This window comes from Ruditapes philippinarum, unplaced genomic scaffold (assembly GCF_026571515.1).
Source record: "Ruditapes philippinarum isolate M1 unplaced genomic scaffold, ASM2657151v2 ctg969_1_1_1_1, whole genome shotgun sequence".
Lineage (NCBI taxonomy): Eukaryota > Metazoa > Mollusca > Bivalvia > Venerida > Veneridae > Ruditapes > Ruditapes philippinarum.
The window spans coordinates 170,021-183,143 of record NW_026856978.1 but is presented as its reverse complement, the minus strand read 5'-3'; the positions used below and the strand labels follow the sequence as shown (position 1 = coordinate 183,143).

Genomic DNA, 13,123 nt, shown 5'->3' with positions numbered 1-13,123 from the left:
CATAATACTAGCTTGTCCATCTGTCAGCATGTTACTCTTTTTCTCAGCTGTGTATTTACTTTAATTGGATTATAAAAAATAATATAGTTATAACTTCGGTGGTGCAAAGTGCAGCATTTGTAAAATGAATGTGACAGCTCTTCGTAGAAAACATTGTATAGCACTGTATTACTTTTTTTATTACAGCTGATAAACAATCCTGTTGAACACGATCAACAGACAAGATGTTCAGAGAGTGCTTGTATCAGTAATGATGATGATAGACCAGCTATTTCAGTCATTGAGATACAGAAATCAGTTATCAAGGGGTACCATGTTTACAAGATTCGGCCACAATATACAGAACCTCCAATGCGCTAAAGAGTTGTTGTATCATAGTTTGGGGACCTTTCTGTTGAAAATGTGACAGAGTTAAATTGTATACATAAACATGCACAGTGCGTTAACTGGAGTGCAGGTATAAGTTACCCGCACTCCAGAGTATGCCCATTGATTGGTTCATTTTGTCCGGGGTTTACATATTGTGACGACAGAGAAAGGGATAGCGATGGAAATATCCTATTCAGATGCTAGTTCATTGGTTACTTTTTTGTGGGGTTTTATATTGTGTCGATGCTCTTTCTATTACATAGAGAATACACAAATATTAAAGATATTAATGCTTGTAGGGTGTGGGTACCACCATTAGACCAGTTCAATGAAAATATGCACTCAATGGTAATAGATGCCAAACATTTTAAAAATTATTTGATATTGCTGATCTGGCTGTAGGGCATGTTCCTAGGTCTTTGGCAGGGTTGTTTCGTTCTGTATTAGATGAAGGCGGTAATATATTTGCCGAGGCCACAGGAGAACCAATACCTAGTTTCCCACCATGGCCTTCACAAAATGAAGAAGGAGGGGGAGTGGTTATTCCTGCAACATATTTTATATTTACAAAACAAAACATTAATGAGGTTATCTCTTGGTTAAGAGTAATAAACACTTCAGTTAAAGAGTGCTACCAAATGTTGGTGATATATAAGTAGCAGCCTTTGTATGTAGAAAGTGATTAAATATTAAACATATTGTGACCCTAGATATTACTAATTCCATGTTAACTTACTGTGATTTTTCATTTTGTCCACTCATGGTTTAATACATGTCTTGCAGTCTATTTTTTCTTTCCATGTTTTTATATGCAATATTTTATGTTTTTATATGCAATAAGTAATTGCAGGTGATTTTTGTTCTTTCTTTGCCTGTGATATATTCTACCTCTTTCATTTACATTTTATTTTTTATATTGAACAAAAAAATGCTCAATAAAAGTGTTGTTATTATGACAGCTGTTTTGTTGAATATTACATCGTTTGAGATGCCCCCCGAAGACAAATATAAACATTTTGTCACGTGACCCGGAAATGGCAAGTGCGACCCGAAACTGTCTAATATACAGCGTGCAGATGTAGACTCTGAAAAATATGTTAACCGAATTATAAGAATTGTTGAATTATATCATAGTAAGGAGGAAGTATTTGTTGCACAATTTATGCAGTTTAGTTTCTCTCAACTTTCTTTTCAAAGAGTCACGCTTCGGTAATTTCGTTAGTGACCCGGAACTGTCGAGTTCACTGTACATTCATCACAAATGAAGCAAAGTTCTACTTGTAATTTAGTTCATAAACCTTTACTTGCAATTCAGAAATTAACGTTCTTTACTTAAGGTCAAACAATATAAACTTTATACATCTTCACTGAAAAAAGGTTCCACATGAAATTCTATATAAATTGTTACGAGAATTTAATGTACGAATCTACAAACTTATTTCACCAAATAGTAGCAAAGTACAAAACATTATATCAATGTATTTACGTAAATCATATATAGTAACAGTCTGTGAGTGGAAAAACCAAAAATACATACAATGTTGTGGCTTTATAGACATCTACAGCCAAATCTTTTACAAAATTTACAAATGGCGGTGCCACACCGCTTAAACACGAGAGCGTAACTAAATCAAACACGACTCTCACTGTAGCGTTATCGACTCATAGTATCGTCCTCAAAAACATCGTCCCAAAACTGACGATACAACACAATGCTTGTATGGTGAAATGTATTTAAGGATCACTAATTCTTAGTATAATCATAGGGGCCTCCGTGGCCGAGTGGTTAAGGTCGCTGACTTGAGATCACAGGTCCCTCACCACCGTAGGTTCGATCCTCACTGGGGTCGAAATATTTCATGTGAGGAAGCCATCCAGCTGGCTTACGGAAGGTCGGTGGTTCTACCCAGGTGCCCGCTCGTGCCTGTAATAATGTCCGGAGGGGCACCCGGGGTCTTCCTCCACCAATAAAAGCTGGAAAAAAATCGACGAAATAATCTCGGCGGGACGCTCTAGGATGGCCCGACTTGAGTTTACGTTCGCCCGTATGGGCTTTCCGGCGGCGACCTTAAATAAACGCATAGGAGGAGTATAATCATAGTATAATATATAATTTTATCCGGGTTCAGCTAGACAGGGTCAGAACAGGACATGTAAATCATATAATCATTTTAACAAATACATCAAAGAAACTCACACATTAATACATTTTCTACGTTCTTAAGAATAAGTTATTATTACGTACTTCTGCAATTGAGTAATAATTATACTGTGATAATGTTTTGTACATTAACATATGCACTGTACGTTATCTTGTAAATATACTGTTAATATGTCATCACGTGCTTATAATTCTATTTGGATTGGAATAAATTCAATCCGTGTCATCTTTACTTACTTAACTTTGCGAGTTGTCCCTTGCTACTTAAGTTATTTTTAAAATCATCGCAAAATTACTTATTTATAAATAAATGAAATAAGCTGGCGAAAGACAACCCATAATTCGACTAGAAATAAGAGTAAATGCATTTTTAAGGGTTGCCTGAAGTGTATTAGTTAGCCTCTTTTCCTTGAACGATAGCATGTTATAATTTTTAACAAAAATTCATTTTTGCTAAGAAATTACACCCATGACAACTTATGTGAAAACTTGCACTTGCATTTAGTTTCCTTTTTTGCAATAATAGCGTCGGTTTAGATTGCTCCTTGGTCAATATTGGCATGTCCTACTGGTCACAATATTTTTATGTATGTATTCATATGTAAAGCTGCAATGACAGATCTTAGTTATTCGACATGTATTATTACCTCGAATAATCCTGCAATAGTTGGACAAATCATTTAACTGGTGTTTAAAAATGGCTCTGCCAAGGTGTGTGGTGAAGTGTGTGGGGAATGCATTTATAAAATGTGTGTGCATGTCTTAAAGGCCTTTTCCTCAAATAAACAACGGGCACCACTTTGTTGTTGGCTTTATAGGAGTAGAATGATGACTTTTGTACAAATCATGAATATTAGATGGAGGTCTGTGAGGATATTGATGTGTTTAATGTTCAAGGAGGTAATAAAAAAGAAAATTATTTGTAAGCATAGTATTTTAATTATTGATATTTAGGCATAACATTTTGTGCTTTTGAATTTATTGTAGGTTTCTCATTTAATCATTTAAAAATCAAAATTATTGTTTTTTTCAGTCAGGTCATAAGAATCTTTTTTACTTATCTTGAGATTTTTATATAACAAGAGCATTTTTCTTTGGTATGCATCAATATACATTTCACTTATTTTTATATTGATAATTGAAGAAAAAACATGTTCCGGACAAGCGTCTCCTCTCTTATTTAAAAATGATTTTAATTACTTTTGAATTTCGGTGACTTAAAACAAATTTGCATTGTGACGTATATTGTTCCACCTATTTAGTGCTCTTTTTAAATATTTAAACGTAAAATAAAAACATTTTTGTCTATGTCGGGAAACAATTAAATACGTGAAATTAAGCTTATGTTGAATTGTCAAATAAGTTCTTTTGTGTCAGTTTTACACTCTTGAACTCACCGAAAGCTCCTGGACATAACGCTTAAATTTATCCATATCCTTTATTTATAGTGAATTAGGCAGAATGACGCTTAGAAATACTTGTTTAATAAGAATAATTAATTATTGGTTCAAAATCATAAAGAGGGATGATAGTAAATATGTTAAGAAAATCTATAATATGATGCTAAATGACATACAAAATAAACCAAATAAAAAATGTTTGGCAAAATCTTAAAAATGTTTGTTAGAAAGTTTAGGTTTCTACCATTTGTGGGTTATGCAGGGTGTAGTCCGAATATACATTGTGATTAGAAAACCTTGTAAGTTTTATTGCCATTTATTACTGTTTCAAATTTATTGTAATAAGAAGGCAAATTGAAAGAACAGGATATATAAATATATAGCTAGAACATATTTGTCATTGCAACCGCCACCTTTGTCTGGACTTATAAAATATACAATATCAGAAGATAAGAACATAACAAATGGTTGACTTGTGTATAAATGGTTAATATGGAGGAAAGAATGTGTTTGTTTGAAGCCGAATGATTTCATATGATGTTATTTTATGGAAGATTATAATGTCTAGTATAATTAAGAGCTCCAGATAAGCTGCGTATTTGCGTAAATACGCAATTAAAATTGTCCCATTACTCATATAAATTAAAATCGTACTGTACAACAAATCAATTGTAAAAATAAATTACCAAATGCAATATTTTGGCGCACAAATCGAATTTACGCTAATGAAAACAATCCGGATGATTTTTAGTAATTATTGAAAACGATACTTCCGGTTTAAAGTAACCGGAATGAGCGAACATTTTCTTTTATTTCTACAACTTCACACCCATTTACTTTTCGTATTTTATTGCAATCTTTGTCAGGTAAAGGGTCGGTGAAGCAATTCAACATTATACATCAACTGAAAGTTAATAATATCAAAATGTAGCCCAACCGTAAACGTAGAGTACATATAGGAATGTTTTAAACCAGGGGCATATATAATTGGATGTCCCAGTTAACCCATTTGAATAGTTTTGGGAAAGCAAAGATCAACATAACAATCTTATCTCTTTACAATTGTTTAGGATCTTGTAAACGATACATCGTACAATGCACTTGTTTAGTAGCTTTAGTCAATGAAGAAGTATGACACGCAAACTTAACTTTGTACACCTGCAAACAATTACTCAACTTTTGACTGCGTCGGATGGAGGTTTATATTGATTTGGAAGACAATCTTCAAAGCTTTTAATTACTTTCACCAGACGACGTGATAATATGGTTGACATTGGCGTAAAATGATATTGGGACTACAGTACTTTATTGATTATTGGTAATTTTATACCAAAATCAATAACTTCTGAAATTAAGATAAATGATATGCATATTTGCATATTGTTTTTGGTTTCTCATATAATATACAGATATAACGAGTGATGTCGCAGTGTGAGACCAATGAAGAGAAGGATGCATTTGATTGCCATTTTGCAAATTCTTTGGAACACTATCTTTATGTTGTAAAGATTGCTTCAAAAATAGGTTCGGAAATGGAAAAATATCCTTTACTGCGTAAGTAACATGCACAGTAAAAATAGGGTAAACGACTGCAAAACCCGTCATATATTGTGTATGACATGTAAATAAATTCTTAAATAGTGAAATTTTTACTTAAAATTTTACTACATTTTTCTCAGTCCTGATTGTCTTGAAATATTTTTGCTCACAATGTTCTCAAAATCAACAACGAATATTAAACCTAGCAATTGAAACTATGTATCTTTCATGGGTAGTAAATAAGTAGTATTAAGTGATTTATTTTCTTACAGAAGTTATGTATCATTTCCAAATTGTATAATTTTATATTCTTCACGATTCATTATTATCCTTTTTAAGCTAGTGCGACTCTAATTATTTCCCGCCATAATTTAAAAAGATCGGTCGATGTCGGGTAAGTCCGTGACTTTCGGAAAAAATATTGAAATTTATTTGCGTCACGTATTTTTATATATATCGTTTAAAAATATGTCATTATTTGAAATAATACGAATATCTTTAGAGCAAATTTCTCAATTTATTAAAAGATTTTTTAAAAATATGAAAAAAATCTACCGGAAGTAACCAATTTTCCGCGACCAACGTTCTATCGAAAACAATGGAAAGAAATAAGAAAGGCCAATTCACAAAGAGAAATTATACAGCGTGGCGGCAGGAGAAAGTGCAAAATGACCACGATTATTGTGTTAACTCTGATTCTAAACCAGATATTAGATGTGTTGAAGGAGAATCTTGGAAAGTTAGAGGAAGATTGGTGGAATTGGAGGTTCTGTTTGAAAATTTACGGTACTGTAAAAACTGTCGTCTAGGGCCAGTAACACTGTCAGTCAACACAATAAGAGGCGAACTTCAAAAAGGTATGTCGGGTTATTTATACGTGGAATGTCAAAATTGCCGTTTTGTGAATTATGCAGCCTATGGAAAAACGCATAGAACATCCTCTAAGAATCAACAGATCAAGGAATGCCATGCTTCGTTGTGAACACCAAGCTTGGAACAGGTATGTAGTTGGTTAATAAACTGAAAGAATTGGTTCACTGGTTAAATACTAAAAAAAAAATCAGTGCCACAAGACAAAACATTTCTTAAATACTCCCTTGCTAGTCCTGTTACATTTACCCGTTTAATTATTCTCTTAATTGTAACAGTGTTTTTTCCTTTGCTTTTGAAATGATGCCGGTACTGGATGAATTTGAAAAATGCTTCGGTTTGACTCAAATTGGGAATTTCGCACCTTATTCATTGGGAACATTTTTATCCAGGGAGACAAAAAATATGCATAATACAGTTTTACATATTAAAAGATGTCTAGGTGTGAAACACTTAAAGTACGAAATGAACTGGGTACAAAAAATAATGTTTAGGTGCAAAACACGCAAAGTACTAAATAAACTGAGAACAAAAATCAGTTTTATTTAGGGAATTTATCAGTCATGAACTGGGAAAATTGCTTCTTTTGGGAACAGTGCCGTTTTCCAGTATTAATCATATAAGAAAAGAAAAACCCTAATTTAACACAGACAAATTTGAAGGGAAAGGTGCACATACAGTTTCACTTTGTCAAATTAATATTTGATGTAAAATAAACCCATGACTTTTGAATGTTTATAGCTTTTTGAAAATATATATTTCATGATTCTCATTATTACAGATAATTGATTTTATCTACCACTCTCTTTTCAGCCATGATTGATAGTCTAGGTGGACAAAATTCTGGAAGCAAAGTGATCCCTCGGAAGCATCAATCACAACAAAATAACATAAGAATTGCAGAAAATGGAAGAAAACCTAAAAGCTATAGTTCCACATCAGTTTGGTGGTCATAGTTTGTGTAATGCAAGGTTTTGTGGTTACAAACGGAAGCCTGGTTCCAGCTACACACATCGTAGCCTTCCATATAAAACTTCACTCCAGGACAGTAATCTCAGACAAAAATTACAACAGTTGTTTGATCCAATAATATATAATGCTGGTCACTATATAGATCTTGGTTCGAGCCAACAATGTGAGCACGCAAACAAAGAGGTCACACTAAGAGCACCTAAAAGTCATCACTATGGAAACTCCAGTAGTCTTGATTATCGTGTCCATGCAACAGCAGCATTCATAAATGAAGGAAGGCATTATATTTCTAAGGTATGGTTGCAGTTTTGATTCTACTTTTCTTTTTTCATTTGTTTACAGTTAACTGATGTTTTTCAGTTTTTCGTTATATTTCAGTTACCATGTTAATATGGATCTTTTTTATAGTTGCTGTTTTTGATCATAATACAATTATTTTTGTTGATCATGTTTGAGTTGTTTACTTGTTGATCATGTTGAAGTTGTTTATTTGTTATCATTTCAGAAGTTGTTGTTGTTCTTTACATATACCTGTTTGTTGGACCTATTGACATAGACTTCTGTGAAGTCCAGAATGTAATGTAAGTAAATAAAGAATTTAAGTTTTCATTATTCAATCTACAATCAAATGCATAGTTAAACAATAAATTTTATAAAAGATGTACTAATATGTTCTTAAATATCAGACAGGATTTTCTATTATGCACACATTGCAAGAGAAACTTTTCATCCGCCACCAATAAAAGACAATTTGCTAACACATGATGTCATAATTATGAGTAAAATCATAGTCTTTGTTACTATACAAAATAAGCTGCTACTAGTTTTTCATAATTTCTTTCCAAAAAAACACCACATAACCTATTGTTATCAAATGATTAAATTATTAACTTGTAAAAAACAGGGTTACTCAATGTTGGGTCTTTCACCTGGGACTCATACAGTTCGTCATGCAGAGAAATGTATGAAACAGCGGGAAAAAAAGAGAGAAAAGGCAAAATCCCCCTCCACCAAACTTAGACGATTGTTGTTAAAACAGGAACGGGCCACTAATCAGGGTGCAAATGAGGCACTGGAAGGAGATACATATCAGTCTGGTAAGTTTATATGTAGAACACTTTAGAACATATTATAATGCATATGATGTATATATACAGAGAACATGTAGTACACATGAATGTAGGGGCGTCCATGGCCGAGTGGTTACGGTTGTTGACTTCAAACCACTTGCCCCTCACCGCTGTGGGTTATAATCCCGACAGGGACTTTGGATTCTTTCATGTGAGGAAGCTTTCTAGCAAGCTTACAGAACGTCGGTGGTTCTACTCAGGTGCCCGTTCGTGCCTGAAATTTTAATACATTTTAAACTTGCCTTAAGTTAATTGATCTATTAATGTATTACAGGCATCCCTTCCTTTGATCCCTTTAGTAATTTTAAAGCAGTATTGAGTGATTTATTTTCTTACAGAAGTTATGTATCATTTCCAAATTGTGTAATTTTATGTTCTTCACGATTCATTATTATACTTTTTAATATATACTATGCTCAAATTTGATATTAAAAAATATTGATAATTTTTACACAGTCTCTTGGTAGATATAATATTCGTAAATTATAGTAGCTAGGAAGGGAAATGCAATGTTACTTAATTGATATCGTTATGCAAAACTTGTGCTTTATTTAAACCTTGCTGTTATATGATAATTCTGTTTATATTAAACCAAATATACAGTAAATGTTTAATATATGTTATATATGGTTTATGACCTTGATATTATGTTTCTGTATGTATGTATGTATTGTATGCTGTGTACTCATAGGTATAATACTCACATGTATTTGGAAATAACATCTAAAATCTAAAAATCTATAGAATAAACATGATATGCTATGTTTAAAACCCTACATAATATAGGTGATAATTATATAGTGTCATTAAAAACTGGCAGTTGTCTTTAAAGATACACTTGTTATATGGACTGCAGCTTCCAATACGTAGTTTATTCCTTCTTATAATCAAATAAGACATATTCGGTAAGAATTTCATAGATTTCAATAATTTTCTGAGATCAAGATATTTTACGCAAGGATGGATTAACATCCTTACACTGTCATATTTCTACAACTAATGTCTATGCGTTCGTTGAAATCGCACCTCTTTGTTTACAAACTCTCAAAAATATTTTTATACTGAGATTATGTGAAGAGCAAAGATTTAGGCTTTCTCGGGGGAACCAAAAAGGTCACATCTACCCATTAAAAGTCCTTATATAAGTTTTAATATACTGAAGGGAGACTACCATATATGAATTGATTATTATTTTTTCTCTATATATATTAGCATGTTACCTCCCTTTATGTCTAAATATATTTTTCTTTATTGGGTTTTTATCCAAAATATTTCTAGGTTTTTTTCTCTCTTTAGTACTTATCATTTAGGAGATATAGGTGTATTAGATTTAATTATTTTGAAATAAGACAATCTTATTAATTAAAACTGACGAAACATAAAACTTGTAAAGTCACTAAGTAATAAGTTGTTAATGATACATATTAAATATCAATTTTTAAAGGCATTTTTCCACAAAACTTTGGACACGAATGAAGATGTCTGGAGTAACTCAATGCTATCTTTGTTTGGCCCTGATGGGCTTATATAAAGATGCAAGCGCTATTTCATTATACACTATAACAACATATATATTCAAATATTCGACCTGTTGACTTCTACAATACTTATTATGAATCACGCTCCTTAGATCAATATTGACAATGCCTCAAGGGCCGTATGTATTCTTATGTAAAGATACAATGACAGATCTTAGTTATTTCGCATGTATCATAACCAAGAAAAACCCTGCTATAGTTACAAAAATCATTTTACTGGTGTTTATAAATAGCTCTGCAAAGGTGTGTGGTGTGGTATGTGGGGTTAAACTGTTAATTAAGTGTGATATATTGTTGTAAATGTATAAATGTTTTATGATATTGTATGATAAAATGTTTGATGTTAATTAAAAGCCACTGGAATGATTATGATTGATTGATTTATTTATGCAATTTAAGAATGTTAAATGTAATATTTATTAAAATGTGTAAATTTTGTATTTTCAGAGTGTGGTTAACTGGTTATAGTTAGTGATATGCTTGATGATTGATTTGTCTAAGAGACATGCTGTGCTAACAGAAAAAAAGATTCAGAACCTACCAAATCCTTGACTTATATTCACCCTTTTAATACTTATTTTCAAAGGAGTTACATTCACTTAACAATACTTTACTTTTTAATATATCTTTTAAACATTCATTAAAATTAGCATACATCTGGTGGCGTGCTGCTTTAAAGGAATAATTTGTAGCTTTCAGTCACGTTTCCATGATCAACATAGTACAAACACTCATCATGTTCACCTCGAATCTTTTATTAGGGAACCTTTTTTCTTTTAAACAGCTCTTAGCTTCAAATCAATTTGATCTTGTAAAGCCTTATGATACTGCCTGGAAACACGGTATTCGGATCAGGATTAAATAGCAGACTTCCAATCTTTATGTCTACATTTCTTGCTGATAAAATCTTTAAAGTAAGACTTGGTTCAACTTCTAATAAAAAGATTTCTGTTCAATATGCAGCTAGGGCATCATCAATTTGTAAAAGTCCTGCAAGAAAGTTATGCTTAAACCAAATAACAGTGACAATATTTTTTAAAAACAAAAGGAAATTTACGGCGTTGCAAAGGTGACATGTGTGTGTTTTTATTTATCTCGTGCGCACGAGATACTATGTCGTGGTCACGAGTTATTAAGTCGTGGCCACGAGTTACTATGTCGTGGCCACGAGATACTATGTCGTGACCACGAGTTACTAAGTCGTGGTCACGAAATAGTAAAGTCGTGGGAACGAGATACTATGTCCTGGCCACGAGGTACTATGTTGTGGCCACGAGTGACTTGTAAAAATTTAGTATTAACAGATTTGCTTTAGGGATTTCAATCTAATTGCGGGACTCTGAGTAGTAAGGAAAATGGCATAAATCACCTTCTTTAAACTGCTTGTCCTTTTTGCAATGCATGGTATTTTGCCAAATTTTGTAGCCCAAATCTTATTTTGGCTCTTTAAAAATGAACTTAAGTTTCGTCCCCGGTCACGACATTTACTAAAGACCGTGCATTGCAATTTGGATACCTTTTCTGCACATCTATCAACGAATGGAGAATACATCGGAATTAACTTTTTCCATTTAGCACCCATTTTAAGAGACGTTTTAGGTCGATGGATGCATATGTGCAAAAATATGATAAACAAGATCAACAAGGAAAGGCGGTGTTCAATGAACGCAACCCCCATATGACCCAGCAACAAGAACCAGTGGCAAGGAGCCCAGGCGGACCCCAAACAAAAACAGGGCAGGGCAAAGACAGAGCACGCACAGGTTAATCATTAAATGATAAATAATTTGTAACTGATTAGGAATTCAAAGAAAAGAACAATAGGCCCACAAAGGGGAAGGGGACAAGAAACCGGGGGAAGGGGGGGGGGGTAATCAAAGAAATAAAAACTAGAGGTAATGGGGAAGATACTTACCGTAGACGAGAAAACAACAAGAGACATACCAAACGGTATGAAACAACATAGACATACTTGTGAGGAACACAGAGGGGCGCCGCCTTTGAACGGTCAGCAACATAATAATGACTGCTGGGGAGTTTAAACCGGTTAATGGTGCACCAAACCTCGCTCTTAGCCCAAACATGTTCCTATAAACGAGACAATGTAAATAAAATGAATCCCCGCCAAGTGAAATTCTAACAGTCGTCATGGTTACAAAAGGTTAAATAAGTAAAACACTAATATGATCATGTAGAAACATATAAAAGTAAATCAAATGACCATAACAAAAGTACTCAATGTCCTAAAGGAAGACAGAGCAACATGAAAATCACCTACAAGGGCCCGACGAAGCAAGGCAGAAGATGAACATTAAGACAATTCAGTCCCAAAGGGCTTAAAGAACTATCCATCATAGAGTGTCCCACTTGGTGCGTCAGATTTAATCAAAAGAGGAAAGCGTAGTGTCCAACTGTAAAAGGGGTGAACACTAAACATGCAGTATGTCTTAAAATAGTAGGGCCATAACCTCTTTTAATAAAACGTTTAATGATTTTAGTAAAAACAGAGGAAAAATTACCATGACCCAAAATCTTACGAAGTTTGTAAATCACATCGCCATAAAAACCAGGCTGGCTAATCCCTTGTCGCAGAAGAGTTTTTAAATCACTATTGAATTTAGAAATTAAATCAAAGTTACGATTGTAAAATTTAGTAAAATATTTTCGTATTTTATGAAAGCGGTAGCCCAGTTTTAGAAGCTTGCTGGTAAGAAATATATTCCGCTCGTTGAAATCCTTTACGTTGCTGCAAGCTCTAGCGAATCGTAAGATGTTGCATGGGGTACGTCTCCATCTAAATGTGGATAATTAACTAAACAAAAGTCAAAGTCATCTCTTTTATCATAGATTTTCGTGTGATAGAATTGTTGTTGATAGTAATATGAAGATCCAAAAATGATGTACTAAAATTTCAAGAGTTCGTTTTATTAAGTTGTAGTTCATGCGGATAAATGTCAGACACCATTTGAACAAAATAAGGATTCTCTTAATTAAAAACATCATCAATGTATCTGGAAGTATTATTAAATGCGACTATAACATCTTGTTGTTTATCTTCAGAGAGACTCAACATAAAGTATCTTTCATAGCAGTACAAAAACAAATCGGCGACAAAACTAAACGAAATAGAATTTTTAAAAGGGG

The 13,123-nt window shown here is 33.1% G+C and overlaps 1 protein-coding gene across 1 annotated transcript; it reads left to right on the top strand.

Moving 5' to 3' along the window:
- The first annotated feature begins 7,245 nt into the window (after positions 1-7,245).
- On the top strand, positions 7,246-8,503 carry LOC132748331 (uncharacterized). Its single transcript, XM_060737914.1, has 2 exons — positions 7,246-7,605; positions 8,216-8,503. Exons 1-2 carry the CDS (start codon positions 7,246-7,248, stop codon positions 8,432-8,434), a joined length of 579 nt encoding a protein of 192 aa, XP_060593897.1. The 3' UTR covers positions 8,435-8,503.
- The last annotated feature ends 4,620 nt before the right edge of the window (positions 8,504-13,123 follow it).